General features: G+C 38.9%; 1 protein-coding gene across 4 annotated transcripts in view; it reads left to right on the top strand.

The window, feature by feature from the left end:
- The window catches only part of gria2b (glutamate receptor, ionotropic, AMPA 2b), a 53,012-nt gene that overhangs the window by 23,281 nt on the left and 5,895 nt on the right, over window positions 1–23,836 (top strand). For all 4 annotated transcript variants that reach the window (XM_056439388.1, XM_056439391.1, XM_056439389.1 and 1 more), the window contains exons 3-13: window positions 3,186–3,425; window positions 12,130–12,326; window positions 14,621–14,674; window positions 14,772–14,930; window positions 16,737–16,904; window positions 17,813–17,917; window positions 18,084–18,191; window positions 18,531–18,737; window positions 18,831–19,198; window positions 21,035–21,233; window positions 22,925–23,172. In XM_056439388.1, the coding sequence (XP_056295363.1) occupies window positions 3,186–3,425; window positions 12,130–12,326; window positions 14,621–14,674; window positions 14,772–14,930; window positions 16,737–16,904; window positions 17,813–17,917; window positions 18,084–18,191; window positions 18,531–18,737; window positions 18,831–19,198; window positions 21,035–21,233; window positions 22,925–23,172 (2,053 nt within the window). The remainder of the gene's footprint in view (window positions 1–3,185; window positions 3,426–12,129; window positions 12,327–14,620; window positions 14,675–14,771; window positions 14,931–16,736; window positions 16,905–17,812; window positions 17,918–18,083; window positions 18,192–18,530; window positions 18,738–18,830; window positions 19,199–21,034; window positions 21,234–22,924; window positions 23,173–23,836) is intronic.

The following is a 23,836-nucleotide window of genomic DNA, read 5'->3' on the forward strand; positions in this document are numbered from 1 at the left end:
CAGGCTTTTAAACACACAAATGGCCATGGCAAATACATAACACAAAAATATTAAATACTAGCCTGCTAATTTTCAACATTTTCATCATTTTTTAAACTACTTTTTAAAATAAAAGTTTGATTGATTATCTTAAACATTTATTCTTTCCACATATTTATATTGTCAATATCCAACATTGTAAGTACAGTGGTGTAGAGTTGGACTAGTTTCTGGTTATAGAAGTATTTTTACCCACTCTGAATTCCCACTTCAGAACTATATATTTTAATTATGCCCCTACTGCTCTTTAAAATAGAAACACATTTATCTATAAAATGTAACCTGTTTTTGGTCACCAGTTTTTGGTATGGCAAATGGCTTTAAATGAGCTTCAGCTACTGGAGTTTTCTAACAACTGTGCTTTCTGGTATATAACCGTTGTTACCAGTGGCGGGCCGTGGGCCTGGGGCCTGGGCCTTCAGTGAGGTCCTACACAGTCCCACCCGAATTAATCCACCTCTTATTACTATCATTATGATGCCATGGCTCTAGACCAGGGCTGCTCAATACCTCGATCGCGGTGTAGTATTGGTAGATCGCATGACATTAAAAAAAATTGGCCCGCCCCCGTCATTTTCTCTATAGCACGTCTTTGTTTATTTATTAAACTAAACAGCCGTCTGATGTTGATCGTATCTACACAACAGCATGTCATTTCTCTCGGCTCTCCGTCTCGCGGCTGCTGCAGAATGCGCGCATCATGACGGAGAAAAAGAAGAAAAAAGTCACTTGCACTAGTTTGTTCACTAAACAGGGCATTGTCGCACCCAAAGCAGATTTCAAGTATATGCTCGACCAAATCGATATCTTCTCCTCCTTCCGCCATTGTGGGTTGAAAAACAGCTTTGTAGTCCGCGAATTAATTCCTTTATCAAATTCAGTTTCCTAGTTCTGAGGTTTTGCATCTACCTGCCCATAGGACCCGCCTCTCAATATTGGTAATCCAATCAAAAGACGTGCAGCACTCCGCCTGCTAGCTGGCTCCTGTGCGGTTCGGGGCCTTCTCGAAAGCCCTAGAGGCCAACTCTAAAGCTGATTGGTTGACACAACATCGTCATTCCCATTCACTTGAAGCTACCAGCGCCCGCAATGTTGATTCTGAAGGCCTAAGGGCAGATTTTAGCCCCCAAAAACACCGATGGCTGAATATGATTGGATAAAAGATCTAACATAAAGACCAGCCCTCCAAATCTCAACCTGGGGCTGGAAGCAGTGCAACCAAGAGGAACGCTATGAAATTAAGAGAATAACTCTTACTCTGGGAAATAATTGAATACATATTTGTGGGAAAATATATTTAGAAAAAAATATATATTCTGATGATGTTTAGGCCAGCAGAGAAGGCCTTGCTGGCCCTGACGGCCCGCCACTGGTTGTTACATGATGTAAAAGAATCATCACATTAAAGATAATGTAAAGAACCAAAGTGCATCGTGGGAGTAATACAGTAGCTAACCAAAGGATTGTACATTTCACATTTTATTAAAGAACCAGACATTTAACTTGGATATATATATTTTTTTTATAGATTTTTACACCAGAGAGGCATGTCTATCCAAGCTGTAGAAGTGCTCTCTCATCACTTGCCATTGTCTATAGACCGAATTAATTTGACTTCTACTTTAGTAACACTGGATGCCCGAAATACCTTCTCCAACTTCAAATTCAACCTCACAACTTAACTGGCGACATAACGTTTATTTTAAGTTCTTCTAAGTCACTCTGTCTTGTTGAGCAGAAAGGAAAAAAAAGAAAAAAATACTCGGGCTGCTTGATTCATTCGCCAGAGACACATTTTAATGAGCTGCTGTTCATGTTGACCCAAAACCTCCCAAATGAAGCTGCTCAGTGCTTAAAAGTACAAGCACATGGGTGTAAAGAGCACTCGCATGAGTGAAACCTTAAAGCAGAGAATGTAATAAACGTTCCCTGAACATCCCGTCTTAACATAAAGACGGAAGAGCAAAGCTTCTATGAGAGCCTGTTGATAACATTCCCTCATTCCCATGTTGCTAAGCCCACAGCACACACTCTTTATGCCACGCGGCATGTTTCAAGACGTCAACGTTAGCTGCCACAGCCAGTAGCATCAACCCGACAGTATTTAAAGCAAGCCAGCTGATTTATAATACATATGAACTCCACTTTGTCAGCAATTCATCCCAATTATATCGTGGCCAAGGAATTGACTCATTAGATCAATTACATTGGAGGACACATATGTACAAATCAATAAGCCTGATTAACTTGCATTTGATCGATACACGTTTACAAGCAACACGCCAGTCTGCTGACGCCGGTAAAATGTCGGCCGCTATCTCAGCATTACCTTGACACTCGGGTGTTGCTGTTGGTCTTCAGTGCACAGTGCCCTTTTCCAGTCGGTGCATAATGGATGTTGGAGGCCAACAAAGGTCCTGTGCTGTATGTACCTGAGCATGGCTTATGAATTATTGAATAAAGGGGATTTTTGCAGTGACAAGAAGAGGTACCAATACAAATAATCTGATGCAAACACACAGGTGAGATCCTTTTAGGGTATGTTACCAGCATGATGCTGGTAACATACCCTAAAAGGATCTCACCAACGCTGTAATGGACTCTGAAGAAGATGTATGGAGTACTTAATATCATCATCATACTGGACCTGTGCACCGTAGCATATCTGTACTGGAACATATTCTCATAGGAGAAGCCTGACAATTTTTTTGTCAGAAATCAAACAGAACACATAGCATATCGTGGTAGAGCGCGGATGGATATCTCATATGAAGAATTAATGTGCAGTTAACGTGAATGCTCGACATACTCAACATGGCTTACTCCGACTGTATCAAGAAATCAGAGGGCAACTCATAAAACTTTCACGTACAGTGGATCTTATACTGTTGAATACAAAGCAGTCCCCTGGCAAAGCTGACGGAAAGTTATCTATAAATCATCAGAAAGAAAAGACTTAATAGTTGTGTGCGGTCTCAAGGATTGTGCAAAAGTTTTTTGATGTATACAATCTTGTGAATTATGGCAGAGAGCTTTGAAAGCATCGCGAATAAATGTCTGCAATTTGTTTCACGGCGGAGAAAAAGAATGTCATGCTTACGATTCAGGCGACACACCTCTTAACGAACCTCTTCCCTCCGCTTCAGTCTGTTCACAGTTCTCCAGAGGAGTGTACGCCATTTTCGGATTCTACGACAAGAAGTCCGTGAACACCATCACGTCGTTCTGCGGGACGCTCCACGTCTCTTTCATTACGCCCAGCTTCCCCCTGGATGGGCATCAACAGTTCATCATCCAGATGAGACCCGATATCAAAGGGCCCCTCCTCAGCCTGATCGAGTACTACAAGTGGGACAAGTTCGCCTACCTCTACGACAGTGACCGAGGTAAGTCACGGACACCATTTTAAAAAGGATCTTTCCCAATCTGATTCCAGGAAATTGCCATAATCATGACAGAATCGTGAAAAACATGCAGCTATAGCGACGTAAGACAACTGGTCAAATGCTTGTTCAGTGCTTCTAAGCTCCAAACTATGAGGGGATAGCATGTCTGTTTCCACTTATTATAATCATACAATACTGTCTTTCCAACATTAACTTCCAAAATAGGTTTAGTTAGTTTTTTGGTTTAGTTACTCAAGAAACCAACTTGCTTAAGGAGGATTTCGAAAGTGATTTATTAAGGCTTAGGAAAAGATCGTAATTTTGGCTTTAAATAATGCTGTTTTTCACTTAAAATGTACTTTTGTTTTGAAAATGGTGATAAGGAGGCTACGTATGGTACGTTACAATAGTAGAGCCAAAGAAGTGAACTTTAATTTTAACAAAAGATGAAAGACAGTCCCCTAAATGAAAATCCGGTGTCACTTATGACCATTTAATAACGACGCAGATCACTGGAGTGTCTTCGAAGTGTTCCATATTTAGGGCACACAATTATTTGTACCTTGATTGAAAACTGCATTGCCCTTTGAAAATCAGATTTTTCTAATTTTAATGTGACACCATCTATTGCTCCTTGCTTAAACGTTGTGATTATGTCTCTTTAAAAAAAAAATGCTTCCAACGGTTGTATTCAAAGATTGTTTTCAAACTCAAACATCAGTTATAAGGAAAACACAGTGACTGTAAGTATGTAACGCAGTACATCCAGGTAAAGGGCATTCTGGTTCAGAGCTTGTCACATACAATCAACTATAGCACCTCCTGTGTTCCGGAGTCTGTTTTACAGAATATGAAGGGGAGTGGAGGCCGTCGGGGTCATATTTGACATACAGTAAAGGTGATGTGTCCCGCGGTAGTGGACTTCCACACTTGTTCTACAGAGAAACGTGATTTGTTTGCTTTACATGTTTATGCTGTGAACACTGACGACTAAAACAAGTCATATCTGCCTTCAGCTAAAACTGTGTGGCCACTATAGTGGTAGACAGATGGGAATCTCTATGAGGACATTTAGTTGTTGAATATTATTGAGTAATAACAAAGGAGAATATTTAAAAGCAAAACAGGACCAGTCATTTCTTTCTTTTGATCGTTTTTCTTCATAATTGAATTATTGATTTTTCTTCATAATTTAGATACTGATTGTTCTGCAACACTAGAAAATGCAAAAGACTGCCCCAAAAAGAAAGATACAAATAACAAAAAGTTGCATGTCTGAAAAAATATATTACATTTTTTAAGTATGGGTATACTGATTTTGTTTTTGCACTCATAAGCAACAATAGAAAATGCCATTTACTGCGCCAAAAGAAAGAAAAATAATAAGAAAAGTCGGAAAAAGAATATAACATTTTGAAGTATGGGTGAATCATAAATGTGGAATGGTCTGTAAAAAATATTTTGTTTTGTGATTTGTAATCAACCAACCATGGTGTTATGTAGGATTTGGGGAGATACAGCATTCCACAAGCTCTAACTCAATGTCAATCATCACCAATATCCTGGCCTATCAGTTGATTAGTATCTTTAATACACTGATTATTTATCAGTAAAAATCATTAATTGTGCCGTGTCCCTCTGTGCACCCGTGATAGCAATTCCAGATAAGATCACGGACTGATTTTATGCAAGTTGGACAATGATCCACCCTTAGAAGAGTAATATCCAGACTTACTTCATATTCTAATCAAACCTATTCCATCTCTATTCTTTGATCTCTTTCGTCGGTGGTGGAGATTGATGTATGTCTGGAAATGTTAATTTAGCAGATGTGTTGCTGTCTGAATGGTTCTTCACAAGCTTTATCAGTATTGTTCCACCGACATATCGATGTCTGAACACAACACACGACATGGTGTCTGAAGTGTAAAGACGATAATGGCAAAAGGGGCTAAATAACACACAGTTTCTCTTTGTGCGTTGTCCATTTTTCCTCATCTCGTTGTGTCATCGGCCGATTGTGATTTCGTGACTCGTACCCTTGGAGAACAAGGCAGCCACCGAGACCAGCAAAGGAAGTGTCTTCCACAGCTAGTGTTCCATTATCTTTAAATAGCTACTTCAATGAAAGAACAGAATTAAGTCCTCAGTCATATCCAGTTACTTTGGAATTACACTCAAGTATTTTTTCTTCTCCTTTCATTCTAATAAGTATTATCTGGCTTTCAGGTTTCACCTATAAGCCATTTTTTTTACTTCTCATTTTAGAATAAAATCATTCATTGTTTTCATTTTCTGTACATTAAATATAAATAATTGTGGGATCACTTTAAAAAAAGAAGCCCTTTGCAGGTGTTGAATGATTAATAATGAAACCCCATGGATGGCTTACTAGAAATTGTACTAATACACATAATGGCTTCAAGTAACAGGGAGTGTGAGCTCTTTCTATATACTAGTGCACTGGTTCTCAACCTTTTTTCAGGGATGTACCTCCTGTGACATATTTTTTTCCGCCAAGAACCCCCTCACCAGTGCAAAACATTTTGGGTTGAACAAAACATGTAACACTTTGTGACATCAGTGTCTGATTTAATATAGAATATATACAGTTTAGTTTATGAACTTCCACTTTTTTAACTTATATTTAAAGGATTTTTTAATGCTCATTTTAAATATATATATATATATATATATATAATATTTTAATTCCTGTAGCCCCTGGAGTACCTTCACGTACCCCCAGGGGTACACATACCCCAATTCAAGAACGACTGCACTAGTGTTTAGGCTGCATACAGTGTAGTGCCGATGGCTTATGAGGGATTAAATGCATTTCTGCTCTGTATTCACTTTAACTTATTGTTTATCGCTTCACATGCTCCGCCTTCACTTTATCTTCTGCAGTATCTTCCTCACGCTCGACCTTCATTTCGTTATTTTTGACATGATCCTCTTCCTCTTTCCATCCGTTGTTAATCTTCCCCGTCAGCCTTTTCCTGACCGACGGCAAACCCAAGAACTGTCCCTCCCCCAAATCAGAGGGCAGGTTGGAATCAGCTGTTTTAGTTTGACCTCATGCTAACGCTAGCCCTGACCCGCCGCCGCCGCCGTCTCTACTGTACGTCCACTGTGGCCCCAAAGGGACTGTTGTGCATATTTCATCATTGCATGGCTGTCTAATTAGGTCAGTGTGATCCACTCATTCCCATAGCAACAGAAGTGTGGAGAGAGATAGAGACAAAGAGAGGGAGAAAGACAGAGAGAGAGAGATCGTAAGTGACTGAGCGATTCACAGACGAGATGAGGCAATAGAGTTGCCACTGGTTATGATGAATTCTATGAGCACATTAAAACTGATGGCTGAACCAACACTGCCATTGTCAGCTGTTGTCACTAAGTCAGTTTAGATAATGGATGTACTGCTTGTGGGCTTGTAGGCAATCCGAGCGTTGGTTTCCATTCCTTTGGCTCACTGAATGTGACACGTTCTCTTTGATAATTTATCACTGCCACTTAGAATAATAGCTAACGAAGAGAGAAAGGGATTTATTTTTATTTTTTAATCTGGGTCCTTAGTCTATAAGGAATTGTGTTTGATTCTGCTATTGACAATTTGAGACCCCTCACAGACATGCAGTTCAAAACGTTATCTTTGATCAATAACCTCGATCTTTCCCTTAAAGTGTTCGGTTGCCGGGTCAGACTCTAAACTTAAAGCAGCTTTAATCCAACCTAGTCTCACTTCAGTTCGTGAGATAGTTGCACAATACATACAACGTCAATACACAGTACTCGATACACACATACTCACACCAAAAAACTATTTGTTTTCTGTACAGGGGCACAAATTGTCTTTTTTGTGTCACTTATTACAACTTATTCTCGGGGCAACTTTAGGTTACAAAACAAAAGTCATGATTGTTCACAAAACTTTGGAAAGCCGAGCTGGCGAGTGGGTGGGCCGGCCTTCAACTCTGGCTTTAGACGTTGTTGTGGTTAAGCCTTTAGCTGTTGATGTTCCTAGCTGAGTCTTGTTTCGGCATCTTATCCGAACCCATCCCAAAAGCCAGGTACAGCCAGGAGCTCGCCCTGTGGTTATGGATACAGTTGACTCACGGCCGTTGAGCAAAGTGGAACATTTACTGTAACAGCGAATAAATGCAGATTTTTCCTCAGGCGTTTGTTGAAAACCAAATGGAGCCTAAAGAAGAGTGAATACTGGTCTTGCATTCATCAGGTGGTCAGAAACAAAACTGCTAAATGAATGCCAATGTTGCTCTGTATCTGTATGATGTTTAAACAATCTATTGTTTGCAAACATGCCATATCAACTTAAAAGAAGATAACATATTGGTGCTTTTTTTGCAGTTCGTCTCCATTGCAGCCAAGTGGCTAAAACTAAAAGAAGTTTCTGGCTATAGCAATAGGGTTGTATATGATTAGGATAACATTTTACTGACCTAAATAGGTTGATATTGCGGTATTTTCGACAATGTATGTATCCATTTACACCATTTCCAAATTCAAAGAATAAAAAATGCAAATTTGCATAAGTATATTCATTTTACTATTTTAAAAGCAGCATTACTGCCAAACTATTACCTAAATCCACGTACCAATGTATTTTTATGTGGTGCTTTAATTGGTATTGTGTAGGAAGTGCAAATGTACACCTTGGGAAAGAGGACCAATCGCTACTGTGGATGAGTGAGGAAATAATAGCTTGAAGCAAAGAGATTGTAGCTCCTAGGAAGCTGGTGTTGAAATGCTTTCCTATATGCATTATTTATGAGCCTTTACTTGCCTCATTTGAATAGTTTTCTATCATATTTTGCATATCATACAGTCGCATACATCATCTCAACGAGATGTTGTTTTTATCAAGGAGTATGAAGTTAAGCCTTTACAGTTGAAGCTGCATGTGATCACTGGAAAAATAAATAATCTTTCTTACGGTTTGCTCGTACTCCACCTCCACAGTTGTGATTATCTCTATGCTTTATCACATTTTGCATTCTAGTTCATGTCTCTTGATTTCTCCCCTGACCTTTTAGATTGAGTGCAACTTAGTGGCAAATGTGAGGTCCCATCAGTACAATGGCAGCGCTGTGCCGGTGTAAATGGATGGCACGGCGTTGGCTGCGAGCCAAGACAGCATATTTATCATTCTAAAGAGGAGCAATAACAAACCGACATAACCCAAGGGGGAATATGCTGCATACGGCAGACTTTGAACCGCAGAGGAAACCAGCAAAGCCAAGTCTCCGCTTGAGTTCTGTATTTAGAGGAGCAACAAATTCATTTATTATTTATTATTATATCACATGGTTCATTGTACAGATGGACTGATACTATTTAGAATAAACTGATTAAAGGAATCCAAAACGTTTGAATTGTATAAGCAATAGTCGAGTGGGTTAGTGGCTTTTTGGTTGTTTTGAGGCTATTTACTCAGCGTTAAAAACCATTGTTGTTGGATATTTGTTTTTGTTTGTTTGTATTTTTTTTTCAGTCAATCAAATCAAATACAGTACAATATTATCCTATAAAATATACAAAAGAGAAAGACTGAAAAGGTATAGGTAGAAGCAAAAAAATGCTTATAAATTCCTATCCTAAATTGAAATAAAAATAAATCAGAAAATTAATATAAAATAAAGAAGAAAAAATAAAACAACAACAATAAACAAGATAAAAAACAAAATATATTGATATATACTACCACATACATCTTCCATATTAATCCGTTTTTAATTACATTTATAACTCAATAATTTTTTTATAAATAATTCCCTTAAAAAACAAAAAGGAGTTCACCATTCTTTCTTCTATTTCAACATTATTCCATAATTGGACCCCTACAACAGAAATACATCTTCTTTTAATCCCTTTTTTAGCCTTTTGTACCGATATTAAACTTAGAATACAACTCACTCCACTCCACTCTACTTTTACATGGGCAGTAATGTATAACTACTTGTTTCAGTTGCTAATCCTATTTAATACTTTATTATGGGGCGCTACCTGTTTACAATTATCATATCTTAGCTAACGGGCTAAAAACACGCACGCTATGCTATGTTATGCAATGCTATGCGTATTCTTACCTGGCGAGCATGCCACAAGTAAAACTTAAGGAAATACTGGTGTTAAGTTCAGAGTTGAAGGCTGTGTGAACCAACAAGCTTCACTGTGAGTAGAGGACTCCTGGATAAGCTCACGTTAGCTTGTGATATAGTGACATATATAGTCTATTTTTGCATGTGTTTCGTGTTTTCGAAATTGCATTTGCCGGAGCTGGACTGAGTGACGCAAGTAATGTAACACATGATGCATACAACTAATATCGCTCATGACTAATTAATAAAATAATGACTTTTCCAGACACAAAATAAGAAATGTGTCCAACACTGAAGGTCTCTTACCAAAGGTAAAATGACGGATCTTATCAAATCTTCATTTAGTTTTTATAATGTGCCTGTGGCTATTTTCACTTCTGGTTCGGTCCATTTCAACAATTAAACTGAAGAAAAAACTGTGTTTCTACAGTTACCTTGTGCCCTTATTTATTATAATGTTTACTGTTTTAGATGTCTAGTTATCCAATTTTAAGGGACACCTGCCCGACAAAAAGAGATAAACATGTTCTGTAACAATTATATAAGTAAGGTGGTTATCAAATAATAATGCAGGGCAAGAGACAAAGACTGTGGCTGCACTCATGTGAATTCCTCTCTGAGCAGAAGAAGCTGTAGTTTTGTGACAGCTAAAATGAGAGGCCTTTTAGCTTTGAGTATTAATGATGTAATAACGTTGATGAGGCTGCTACATAGGAGCAAAACGAGTATAATAAGCAATTTACAATATTTAGACATGCTGACATGATTCAAGGATGACTTTACTCTCTCATCTAGGCGTACTGGTCAAAGACACTAATCAAGCAAATTATCATCAATGTAGAATTAACCTTTACGCTTACATTTGGCCTACGTGCTTGATGTATCTTCTCTGTAAATCGCTCTGAATTCGAATTAACTCATTTAATAAGCATTGATGTAACAGTCAAATTGAACCACACCATAATGACCTTACTGTAATTATGATTTATAGTTAATTCGGATAAAACTGCGAGCCCACATTTTCCTCCCAACCATCATAAAACCATTGCATTAAATTGATTACATCTGTAATTCACATCACTATAACAAGGAGACGCTCAAACCTCTCTCAAACGGCCCTCTGCTGACCAGGGATCAATACCAGAGCAATATTCAGCTGTGAAATAGAGACGGTGATACAAATATAAGTTCAAATAGAGACTGTATTCTTTGCCTTTAGTAGATGGAAATGCTTCAGCTTGATGGCAATTTCCTGCATGTGATTGAAATAAAAACTACGACATGTTCTCAAATATTTTTAGAGAAAAGAATGAAACGCGTGAGCGCATAAGATGGTATTAAAGTAAAGATTGTTTAATCAACACTCACCCACTTGAAGTCGCCGCAAGCTCAGTGCTTTGACGAAACACATTCAGTATGTTTTACTGGTGGGAAGCCAGTGAGGGATGGAGAAAGCCACACATGTGTCTCCACCTTCCCTCAAGGCCGCGGGAAGGGTGGGGAAAGGGAATGGACGGATGGCAGTCCATTGAAACAATAGTTCTCAAGACAATCTCCATTCAAGGTCTGTTTACTCGACTTGGACCGGAGCTTTCTGCCTTCGTGTACACTCTGTATCTGCAGAGGACGTTTGCTCAGTTGTCATGGAAACAGATGTTCAAACTCTATAGTTCTGACAACCATTTATTGCTGCATGCTCATGACCGCTGGTTATGCAATTTCAGTCGGCTGATAACATTCAAAGCAGTTGATCATGAGCACTTTTCAGGACTTCTCCTCGACGTTGGTTGAAACATAGAGCTTAAAGGTTCATACTTGACTTCGTGTACAAGGAATGTCTTATGAATAACGAGAAGTGATGAAAATAATGAAAGGATTATGAAAGGTTTGAACACCGGTAGCTACACTGAGGCATTGTGATAAGAGCTGTGTGATATGGTGAAAAGCTTAAGTGGACCTTGACTAGAGATCGTTTTATCAACGGCATTCAAGCACTATGTAACTTCTGGTATTGGTTCGTTCTAGTGTATTGTAACACCCACTTTCCTCCCACATGTTAGTCCTGATGAGCTTTTTACATAAAGCATTGAGTCGTTTGAATAAGCAGACACTCAATAGTCTGAATATGAAAGAACTATGTGTACCCATGCTTTTGAATAAGTCTTGTCTGACACATAATTTGTTCACATAATACATCTTTTCTGGTTCCACCATTGGTGTTTGTGTTCCATTGCCACAATGTTCCTTCTTTGTGGCCACTTCTAAAGGATGTATGACTGTCTATGCCCTTACAATAAGACACGCATACAATTATATACAACCCCCCCAAAAAAGCTGATTTTAAGGAAATAGGAAAGGGCAACAAAGAAGAGACAAGGATACTGTACAGAAGCACAACGTATGAAAACCTTTTTTAGTCCTGCCTTCCCAAGGTGACGGTTGTTGGTTCCATTGGTAAAACGATGTCTCTAAAATCGAAATTTTGGAGTTCTCCAAAAGTCTTCAGTAGCAAAGAATACAACGAATAAATCAGTCAGACAGAGAGTATGATTTAATGTTATAACTCCACTTTCCATCCTCAGGTCTAACAACGCTGCAGGTGGTTCTGGACACAGCAGCAGAGAGGAAGTGGCAAGTGACCGCGATCAACGTGGGAAACCTGAAGGACGAGAAGAAGGATGAGGCCTACCGCTCTCTGTTCCAAGATTTGGAGAACAAAAAAGAGAGGAGGGTGATCCTGGACTGTGAACAGGACAAAGTCAAAGACATCATGGAGCAGGTAAAGAGTTTAGTTTAGTGTTTTGTTTAATTACCTTCGCATTGAAAATGCGGAAGGTTATGTTTTGATCGCCGTGTATTTATTTATTTATTTATTCGTATGCGTGTTATTCGCATAACACAAAAAGTATTAAACCGAATCGCATGAAATTCGGTGGGATGATTTGTTATTATCCGTGGACCATTTGATTAGATTTTGGGATCGATCGGGTCAAAGGTCAAGGTCATGAAAAGGTAAAAATCTTCTTTTTACCATAGCGCAGTCAATTTTTATCCAATTGGCATGCAACTAATGCCAAAATGTTCATAATTCAATGCCCAATCTTGTGAAATGCGAAGGTATGCGCTCTACCGAGTGCCCGTTCTAGTTCTCTTTACATTCGTTGAGAACCTACGGATGGAGAGTTTTCTCAATGTGAAATTTAACAATGTTAGCAAGTGGGTTTCGGGTGTTGTTGTGTTGTCTTTCTTGTCAGTCAGTGAACAGTTCTGTATTCCCCGACTGACACCAGACTTTCAAGCGAGTTTGGTTTACTGGGATTCAGGAATTTGAATATGTTTTCAGATGTTGGAACTAATAATGTACTAACTGCCACAGTCTGCTGTCAGGAGACAGACTGCCGTGGGTGGCTTAGATTCAGTTTGTATTTTTTTCTTCTTACTTTTTCATTCCACATTTATGTGGCTTCTAGAATTTGTATGTGCATGACAATGAAGTGGATGAGGCAGGCTCCTGGTTTGATGAAACTCAAGGAATATCAGAGAAATAGAGGGAGACAATGGAGGGAACAGTTGTTCACTTGCTGCCTTTTGACTGTTTTAAGATTATTACCAACATCTCACTTTGTGGGGGATTTTGGTTTCACTTACACTGCTAACCATTATGTGAGGTGTGCCTATTCAACTCATACACTCTTGTAAAGGAGGTTTTAAATCTGAGGCTTTTCCTGGTTAAATACATTAATATATATTTACCTCATTTCCAAAGATGTCAGAATGCAAACAATTATCATTTCATTGGTGTTTTGCAATTATATTTCTTTCATTTTTCTTTTTGCCATCAATTTTGATTTGTCTTTTCAGTGTTGCACAATAACACTTAAATTCAGGACCAAACTCAAAGTGAGACCATGTGGCTATTGTTGAATGGTGGCCATGGAGAGGAGTCATGCAGTCAAAGAACTGACTCAATAATGACTCATCGAACAGAAATATGCTAACAATAGCAACATTAGCAACTATGATCTTATTGATAACCGTCAAAAAGAAGAGAAAAATCTCATTATGTGAAAATACACTGTTGTCAAGAACTGGTAATAACACTCAAAAATGATCTTCATTTTTTTTTTTTTCATTCAGCAAAAAGGAAAGTCCTTTAATTTCTCCTGCAGTACAAAAAGTGTTTTCAGTTGTCACATGGACCCAGAAGCCCCAGCAAATGTGGAAAGGCACCAAAACAATTGCACTAATTCCTCATTTAGGCTGTAAACAAAACTGCAATTAAAGGCAAGACAGATGCACATAAACACGTTATATTTACTTGACTCTGTACCCAGGAAAGAGGCTTATCGATTAGCATTTAAGGCATGTCAACGTCTGTTTAACTGAACACTGAATTAAATCAATGCCCGCAGCCTCGGTGTTTATCTGGAAAAAACAGAATCCGTTCAGGTGGATTTTTTTTGCTTCAAGTCTTAGACATTTATGTGGGAGATACAAGACCGTGTTATTCAAATCTGCTTCAAGTAGCATCCCTGACAAACAGAGGTGCCAGTCAAGCAGTGGGATTAGTTTTAGGTGCGTCATTTCTAAGAGGTACAGAAATATATAGAAAAGAGCTGAGATATTTCTGTTATTTTCTGCTTTTCTGTTCCCCTAAGTAAAGTCTATTTGCAATAGGATATCTCTGTCTAGCAGTATGTGTGACTGTGAACACCAAAGTATTTCTTCATTCAGTGATAATAGCCAGGACTGTCAGCCACGTTGGTGTTGGTAGTGACAAATTACAATGTCTGAATTGTAATGCTACATTTGTATTCATTACATTCATGATTGCTTTATATCTCATTATCAGACTCCTGGTCCATTAAATAATTGCAATGAAGATTTTCCAAAATGATAATGATAACAGATGCAGCGTTGAAATGGCTATTAATCATATGGCGAGTCATTAAAAAAAGACAGCCTCGAAGAACTTCTTTCAAAAACGTGTATAATGTTATCTATTTTTGTCTGAGACTTGATTAATTATTCCAGTAGGAGCTTATACTTTGCGTGTGTGTCGTAACCCTACAGGTCATCACAATTGGCAGACATGTTAAAGGCTACCACTACATCATAGCAAATCTGGTAAGGTGACACAACTTTTATTGTATTCAATGATTCTGTCATGTTTCCAAAAATGCTTCTTAATAGAAAACAAAATGTCTCAATTAACTTTTTTCAGGGATTCATTGATGGGGATCTAACCAAAATCCAGTATGGCGGTGCAAACGTGTCCGGATTTCAGATTGTTGATTTTGAGGATCCTTTAGTGGCCAAGTTTGACCAGAGATGGGAGGCCCTCGAAGAAAAGGAGTATCCTGGTGCCGACAGCAAAATAAAGGTGAGTTTTCTTTCTCTTCTCCTATTTATTTGCGGGCTGGCATTGTTGAATGAAAATGTATTTTGCTCATTTGCTCTAATGTAAGTACAAATATTCTTTTTCCATCACTATGACCCAATTATACAACCCTATAAAGCACAGGTGTCAAACACAAGGCCCGCGGGCCGAATCCGGCCCACCGCATCGTTTTATGTGGATCCCTGGCGGCTTTAAAGACACGTGATCACCTTTTCTTAAAGAAACTGAAGAAAAATATCCCGTGCTTTTATTTTGAAGGTTTAAGATTAAATGGATTTAAATTGTAATATTAGAGACATTATCTTATGTACAATATTTCTACACTCAAATAAACAATAATCAAATGCAAAGAGAGTTATTTAACAATATATTCGAGGAGTTTCTAAAGTGTTTCCGGCCCTTTAAGAAGGCAGCATGATGCTGATTTGGCCAACGGTGAACATGAGTTTGACACCTTGCTATAAAACAATAAAGCTATACAGATTATTATGCATTGTTACACTTACACATGCATTTTCCCATGAGCTGAGTGTTTGCATGTTTAATAAATCTTTTATAATTTTGTTTGCATGCAATATAAATTAAATCAGGATGTTATGGAAGTTACCGCCTATCCTAGACCTTTGATGTAACTAATATTGTCCCGGCTCTCTCTCGCATCCCACTCTTTGTCTCCAAACCACTCACTGTAAACTTTCACATTGAAACATGAGCCATCGACAACAATATTCTCTGCAAAGTTCAAGATCTGTTTTATAGCCACACAAATATAGGCTGCTGCAAGTGATTCAAGCCTGGGTGAAAAACTAACTGTGACATTTACAACGCAAAACAAGCCGGTGCGGCGAGGACCATAAATACAGCGAAAATAAATAAAAGACCACCCGACAAAGGCTGTAATATGCCCTCTAATTAGGACAAGATGCCTAAATGCCAAGGAGGACGAACAGAGATTGTGTGTGTGTTTAGAACTTCAGAGGAGGATAATTTATCTTAAAAGCTGTTCATGTTTGTCCTCACTAGTTGGCAAGTTGAATTTAATGGCAGAACTTAGAGTTAGCTAATTATTGAAACCCGGAAAAAATTGATTCGGCGAGTTTGTGTTCAAGATCCATGGTGTGACTTGAGGCACAGACGTAACACGTCCTATGTATGTATGTTTAGATGCATAGATGCAGTTGAAGGAAGTCACAAAGCCATCTGGAGCGAATTGTCTCATTCCTGATCATTGAAATCACACTGATTTGGTCTTTTTGTCCACATAGAAGGAAGTTGTTCGTAAATCTGCCCAACAAATTTAAACACATCTTAAAAAGTCCAGTGTGTTAGATATTGTGCTTCTCATCTCTCTGGTGTCCTTTGGTATTCAGCAACCTTTCACCAGCTGCACTGGTGAACATAAGCTGCCATTTACTGACATCCGTTTTGTGATTTCTTGGTCTTAATGTTCCAATATGTAATTCTGTCACTGCTTTAAAAAAAAGAAGCAAAGAAAACACTTACATTTTGAAAGGATTACACTGAAAATAAATCCCAGAAGGCTAAAACCAATTACATGCGCTTTCGATTTGAGCAAATGTGACTAAATCAGGAGTACAATGTGTTTTTTTGTGTTATTGCCGATTTCCATTTGTGGATTTGGAGCTCTTTTGTATTTGCATGGTCACAGGACACGTTCAACAGGATAGGAGAGAGTCCTACTTCATGTCTGGGAGTTATGGCTCGTCTGAAGGGCTCGTACCTCTCAGAACCTCATCTCTTAAGTCTTTCCCCATCGCTCCGCTCCAGTACATATCGGCGTTGACCTACGACGCCGTGCAGGTGATGACGGAGGCCTTCCGCTACCTGCACAAACAGCGCATCGACTTCACCAGGAGAGCCAACACCGGCGACTGCCTGGCCAATCCCGCCGTTCCGTGGGCTCAGGGAGTGGAGATCGAACGCGCGCTGAAACAGGTGACGCGTTACACGTGTGCGCACGTCCTTTTGTTGGTGAAGCCTTGTTGCCGTGGTAACGGCAGATCTCCCTCAGCAAATGCCACAAAAAAACACCCACAGAGAGTACTTCACATTGAAAGAGTGACGTTTTCCCCCCATGCTCAGATGTGCTGACAGCTATTCTTCAGAAGAGACACTGAGGTCTACCCACGGACTCTCCTCTGAGCTATGAATCAAGATGAGCTTCACTCCTGCTGAGAGATATAGATTTACAACATTCAGGGGGGGGAAAAGCACCAGTCAAAAATGTCCTATGATGTTGCACCAATGGTTCTTGGTCATCATTGGAGCATCAACCAACAACTTTCATTCGGATCTTGGCACTAAGACTGAATTCACATCAAATAAGGCGTTGTGGCCAAATATAGCTCAGGGTTGTGTCAAAGTCTCACTTAGTGGCCCATTAGCGCCAATCTACTGCACAACAATTAACGTCTTCTGTTTCCTCATGGCTGGGTTGTACGGATTTGGATCACCGGTTCCGTGGCCAACTCAGCATGACGTAGGGTTGCAAAATTCTGTTTCAACTTTCTGATGCAGTCCACAGCAGATTCTCTTTTAATATCGTCTTTTCATTCCAAGTATTGGTAAAACTTGCCAGATTTGAGGAGAGAATAACCAACCACACTTTTCCTCTTGGACAATAGGAAGAGTACAAAAGACTTCTCCCAAGCCTTTATGTCTCCATCCACTTTAATTTAAATCCAACTAATTGTTTCAAGACGAATGCGGGATGATGAATTATGCAAAACACAAAGAGCTCTTTTCGTGCGACAGAGCAGTGGTTATTGTGCTTGCCGTGTCAACCAGGTTGGAGATGTCATCTTTACAACATGACATCTAAGGTTTAATGTTGTGTCTCTAAGGTTCGTGTGGAAGGCCTGACAGGAAACATCCAGTTCGATCAGCATGGCAAGCGAGTCAACTACTCAGTGAACATCATGGAATTAAAGACCAACGGTCCCATGAAGGTCGGCATCTCGATGGTTCAATACGTATCTAGTTTAGTATGATTGGTTTTTTAAATCTTGTGTATGCTTTCAATTTGAGCACTGTATTATGTAAAGCAGCACTCTAACAGTGGCAGTCAAGATTAATCATGTGTCATGGATGGTATTGTTCTTCCTTTCCCAACAGATTGGATACTGGAATGAAGTTGACAAAATGGCCGTCACCAAATCGGATGTCTTTGCGAATGACTCGACGGGAATGGAAAACAAAACAGTCATTGTCACCACCATCTTGGTAAATATCAGACTATACCATTGGATCACGTAAGGTAGTCTTCTTTAATTGTCTTTCCAGTGTCTCCCTTCTCTAGCTTCGGGAAACAGTTGGACACTTTATTTGGTGTTTTAAAACTCACATTTCCCTATGTGTGTTGGGAAACATGAGCAGAACACCTTATTTGTATTAATATTATCCTCATGTATAACACCAGAATAACTAGAATAGTGCTGTCTGTATTATTACATGTCTTCCTGTCCTGAAACCCTCGTTTTTTAAGCTGCTTTCAACATTGACATTTCAAACCGCTTGTGCTGACCACTGTTTTCTGTTTTTTTTTCTGTTTCTGTCCTCCAGGAAGCTCCGTATGTAATGCTGAAAAAGAACTCTGACCTTTTTGTCGACAATGAGCGCTACGAGGGTTACTGTGTGGATCTGGCCGCGGAGATAGCGAAGCACTGCGGCTTCAAATACCAACTGAAGATAGTGTCGGATGGGAAATACGGAGCCAGAGATGCCGAGACCAAGATCTGGAATGGGATGGTTGGAGAGTTGGTGTACGGGGTGAGTTGTCCTCATCAAGAACATCATTAATCTGTCTTTGATTCATGCCACATGCCACTTATCCCGGTTATTTTTGCCCATTGGTTTTGATAGAAAGCAGACATCGCAGTGGCTCCTCTGACCATCACGTTGGTCCGAGAGGAGGTGATCGACTTCTCCAAACCCTTCATGTCTCTGGGAATCTCCATCATGATAAAGAAGCCTCAGAAATCCAAACCGGGAGTCTTCTCTTTCCTGGACCCTCTGGCCTACGAGATCTGGATGTGTATCGTTTTTGCCTACATCGGCGTCAGCGTGGTGCTGTTCCTCGTCAGCCGTTTCAGCCCGTACGAGTGGCACACTGAGGAATACGAGGACGGGCAGATCCAGACCAACGAGTCGACTAACGAGTTTGGCATATTCAACAGTCTCTGGTTCTCCCTCGGAGCCTTCATGCGCCAAGGATGTGACATCTCACCCAGGTAGGTCACAAACATCCTCCACTGGCATGTTATTCTCTGTTTACTTAACCAAAAAATAACTTGTGACTTCATGTTTTTATGACTTGGCATGTTGGTGTGCTTTGTCACCTTTCACAGCAACTCCTGGCAGATTATTGGTCACTGTAATCTTGTAAATTGCGAGTCAACAAAGTGTATTTTTTGCTATGCTAGCGGTCTGCTGGTCCAACGCTTTAGTCCAGAGTAAAGTATCCGTATCTTTGTAATGGATTTATTATAATCACTAGGCAAGGAGGTTGATTTACTTTGACAGTTCACTCACATTTATATCTACTCTACTTCATCTAGTTACTGTCAGCGACAATCATAAATACTCTCAAATTACTCCTTTACAAGCTAAGTTTCGCGTCATCAAATGCTAATTAGCATATCATATTAAAATGCTAAATGGAAGTATAGGATAAAAGTTACCTCCTGTTGAACCTCTCCATGGTGACACCCAGAAGCTTTTAACATACACGTTGTCCGTTCCAGCTGAAGGTAGACCCGGTTCTGTGAACACATTGTCACAACAAATTAACTCTTTTGATTCGGCTGACAATTACGTGTTTTCTGCTGCAACACAAAGACAAACGTATTTCAAATTGTTGGCAAATGTTCTTCTTAAAAAAAAAAAGGGTCTTTTCAGTATTCAGCCATCCATGTTTCTGGTTGGTAATAATCTTTACAACCTTTTAGAGACACCGGCAGTACTAAAGATATTTAAATATAGGCAGTGTTCGTAGGACTGTGTTAATATTTATTCATAGGTGGTACAATATATATATATATATATATATATATATATATATATATAGGTGGTAGTACAATATATGTACATACAAAATAAAATTAAAATTAAAAGAGTCAATCTAATGATTATATACATATACACAGTATATATACACAGTATATATATATATAATCTTTAGATTTACTCTTTTCATTTGATTTTGTATATATATATAAATAAATATATATACATATATCTTTAGATTTACTTGATTTAATTTGGTATCTCCTTCATACACATCCTGTAGGTCAAGGTTGTACAAAGCTGACATACATTAAGGGAGTTGCGGTCATGGTGCTTCTTCTTTGAATGTAGTGTCGGATAAACTTTTGAACATGAAGATGTAATAACTTGTGAGAGCAGGCCCCCTTGTAAGTAATGTTTGAGTCATGTATTCCACGGAGATGAAAGATGATTCAACGTGTCTTCTACATCTCGTCCCGGTGATATGAGAGATGTCAGCATGACTATGAATCAGGAGACACTATTGTATAGTGCTATATTATGTAATTGTATTTCTTCAACTAAAGAAAGGCTGTCCTCCTTTTGTTTAATATACTTGTTGAGCTTAGAGGCATGTTATTAAACCCCAGACAGAACTTCACCATATTACTTTAACATAGATGTATTATTAGCGCACACTGCAAAGGTTGTATCATCTTCACAAGCCTATGTCCTGTTTAATGATACACTGCTGAATATGAAAAGTTTCTGGAGATTCATTTTAGTTTGAAAGCAATTTTTACAATCGGCAGGGTTATGAGAAATCAAGCATCTGACCACTATCTCAATTATCACAAATAAAATTGGTATTAAAGTAATAGCAATAAATTGGCAATATAAAAGGTATTTTCTGGTAATTCTTGACTTCTGTAAACTCCTGTGGGCTCAAGTCCACTCACTGACTACAGTTGCAGAATCTTTTGTTAATACTTTATCATTTGATAAACAAACAGTGTCAAGTTCTGTTCAGCGATAACAAACTCACGAGAATATTTCTTTATTTGTTTCCTTTCCCCCGTCAGATCTCTCTCTGGACGCATTGTTGGTGGCGTTTGGTGGTTTTTCACGTTAATCATCATCTCCTCCTACACCGCTAACCTGGCTGCTTTCCTAACTGTCGAGAGGATGGTCTCCCCCATTGAGAGTGCAGAAGACCTGGCAAAACAGAGCGAGATAGCCTTTGGGACTCTGGATTCTGGCTCTACTAAAGAGTTCTTTAGGGTGAGAGATACTATTTTTGTATTCTATACCTCTAGAAACAAGGCTTTAGGTCAGAGCTTAGTAGCTTACTTAATTTCTCGATTAAAATTCAACTTGGTGCAAAAAAGTCAATTATTTCTTGATAGAGCAGCTTCAAATTCCAATAGATTGTAATATTCTTGTCCTGAGAAATACATGAAATTATATGCTTTAAAGCAGTACACATCATCGAAGAAGCACAGACAATGTGGAGGATGACATTATGACACCTCTAACCCCTTGCATTAAAATCTGTGTTGAGGGTATGAAAGTCTCAACATACCTGAAATTGCTGTTTGAGGGCCCCCTCCCCTTAAATGATGTGAGTAATGCAGCTTCTAGAGGCTTTGAGTGATCGGGTTTCAATTGGATATCAATGTGGACGCTTGTAGACACATTCATACATTCCAGAGGTACACTACCGTTCCATGAAAACTCACACTTTTATTCATCAAATGAATTGCAAAACAAATAGAAAGTAGAGTCAAGACATTGAACAAGGTTCGAAATAATGATTTATATTTGAAATATTAATTTAGTTCTTCAAACTTGTCGCTCAAATGAATGCCAGTTTTAGAGCTTCTCTCACCAGCATAACTGTTTTCAGCTGCGCTCACATAAAAAGGGTTTTCAAGGGTTTTCTACCCCTCCATAAGTCATCTAAGGTGATAACACAATGTACCTTTAGAACACTGGAGTGGGCCTCCATACCACTATGTAGAGACTTCATTAAAAACCAGAGAATAGTCATATACCACATTAACAAAGTATAGAATGTATTTCTGATTAATTTAATGTAATCTTCATTGAAAAAAACAGCGCTTTTCTTAAACTTTTGAATGGTAGTGTAGATGTAATCAGGTTAAATCAAACGTGTCAAACACAAGGCCCGCGGTCCATATCCGGCCCGCCGCATCATTTTATGTGGCCCCTGACGGCTTGAAAAACATGTGATCACCTTTTCTTAACCCTCCTGTTACCTTTAGGGTCAATTTGACCCCATTCAATGTTTAATGTCGGTGTTCTTTCGGGTCAATTTGAACCCAGGCTGTTTTTCACTGTGTCAAACATATAAGAAATATCAACTTTTTTATATATTTAAAGGGCTATTTAGGTAGTCAACAAACAAACATAAAGTACCTCACACTTAAACTTGGGAAACAATATTAATTATAATAATTTTCTGGAGGTTTTAATTGCTGGGGTCAAATTGACCCCGAGGGTAAAATATGTTAGTAAATGTGAAGGTAACAGGAGGGTTAAACATTGAATATGGTCAAATTGACCCTAAGGTAACAGGAGGGTTAAAGAAATTGAAGACACATTTCCCGTGCTTTTATTTTGAAGGTTTCAAATTAAATGGATTTATGTTGTAATATTAGAGACATTTTCTTATGTCCAATATGTCTACACTCAAATAAACAATAATCAAATGCAGAGAGAGATATTTAACAATATGTTCGAGGAGCTTCTAAGGTGTTTCCGGCCCTTTAAGAGGGCGGCCATGATGCTGATGTGGCCCACGGTGAACATTAGTTTGACACCCCTGGGTTAAATCATATCTAAAAACAAATCTGAATGCAATGTGTGAAGAAGTCAACGTGCCAGGAAGCTCTCGTCACCTGACCGCGCTAACACCAGGTGCTTCTATTGTTATCTGTTTGTTTTTTCAGCGCTCAAAAATTGCCCTCTTTGACAAAATGTGGACATACATGCGCAGTGCGGAGCCCTCCGTGTTTGTGAAAACCACCGCCGAGGGGGTCGTGAGGGTCCGCAAGTCCAAGGGGAAGTACGCCTACCTGCTGGAGTCCACCATGAACGAGTATATCGAGCAGCGAAAACCCTGCGACACCATGAAGGTGGGAGGCAACCTGGACTCCAAAGGCTACGGGATCGCCACGCCGAAAGGATCCTCATTAAGGTGGGTGGAATAGTATAACAATGTGTCCAATGTTGTTATAGTATCCCACCTACCCTGATGTAGCTTTGCTTATTTGTCTCTGGTTTGTATCAGGAGATGAGGTAAAGCCCATTCCCCTTCAAATTCTTTAAACACCATTGCAATTTATTGTAAGTCGATAAATTGCAAAATACATTTTTTTTTACATATGTGTATCTCTATATATATATATATATCTATTTTGATATATTTGAATAGTTTGCTAAATTTGCTGCAATAGTTTCCCAAATTGGTATTGTTAATGACTCATTCCTTTCATCCAGGCTGGATTTCAGCTGGTTATTTAAATCTACTCTAAATAATTCCTCATATTATTGATATATTTTGAATCTGAATTTGAAACCTTGCTATTGCTTCACCCATGTAGTCTAAATTTAGATTTCTCTCCTATAGTCTCTGTCTAGTACTGTCCTAGCGTATGTCTTTTTCTATGTTTCTCTATGCTTAACATGTTGCCTTGTTGTTCTGCCCTTTTTCTCATTGGATTGACTTTGAATGATTGATCTGTATATTTCTGATAAGATATTTTAACAATGTATATACTATCTTATTGCTTAATGTGTCGTGCTAAACCCTCGCAGTACACTTCTTTTATTTAATGACTTAATGAACATTTCCTTTGTGG

This window comes from Pseudoliparis swirei, chromosome 19 (genome assembly GCF_029220125.1).
Source record: "Pseudoliparis swirei isolate HS2019 ecotype Mariana Trench chromosome 19, NWPU_hadal_v1, whole genome shotgun sequence".
Classification (NCBI taxonomy): domain Eukaryota; kingdom Metazoa; phylum Chordata; class Actinopteri; order Perciformes; family Liparidae; genus Pseudoliparis; species Pseudoliparis swirei.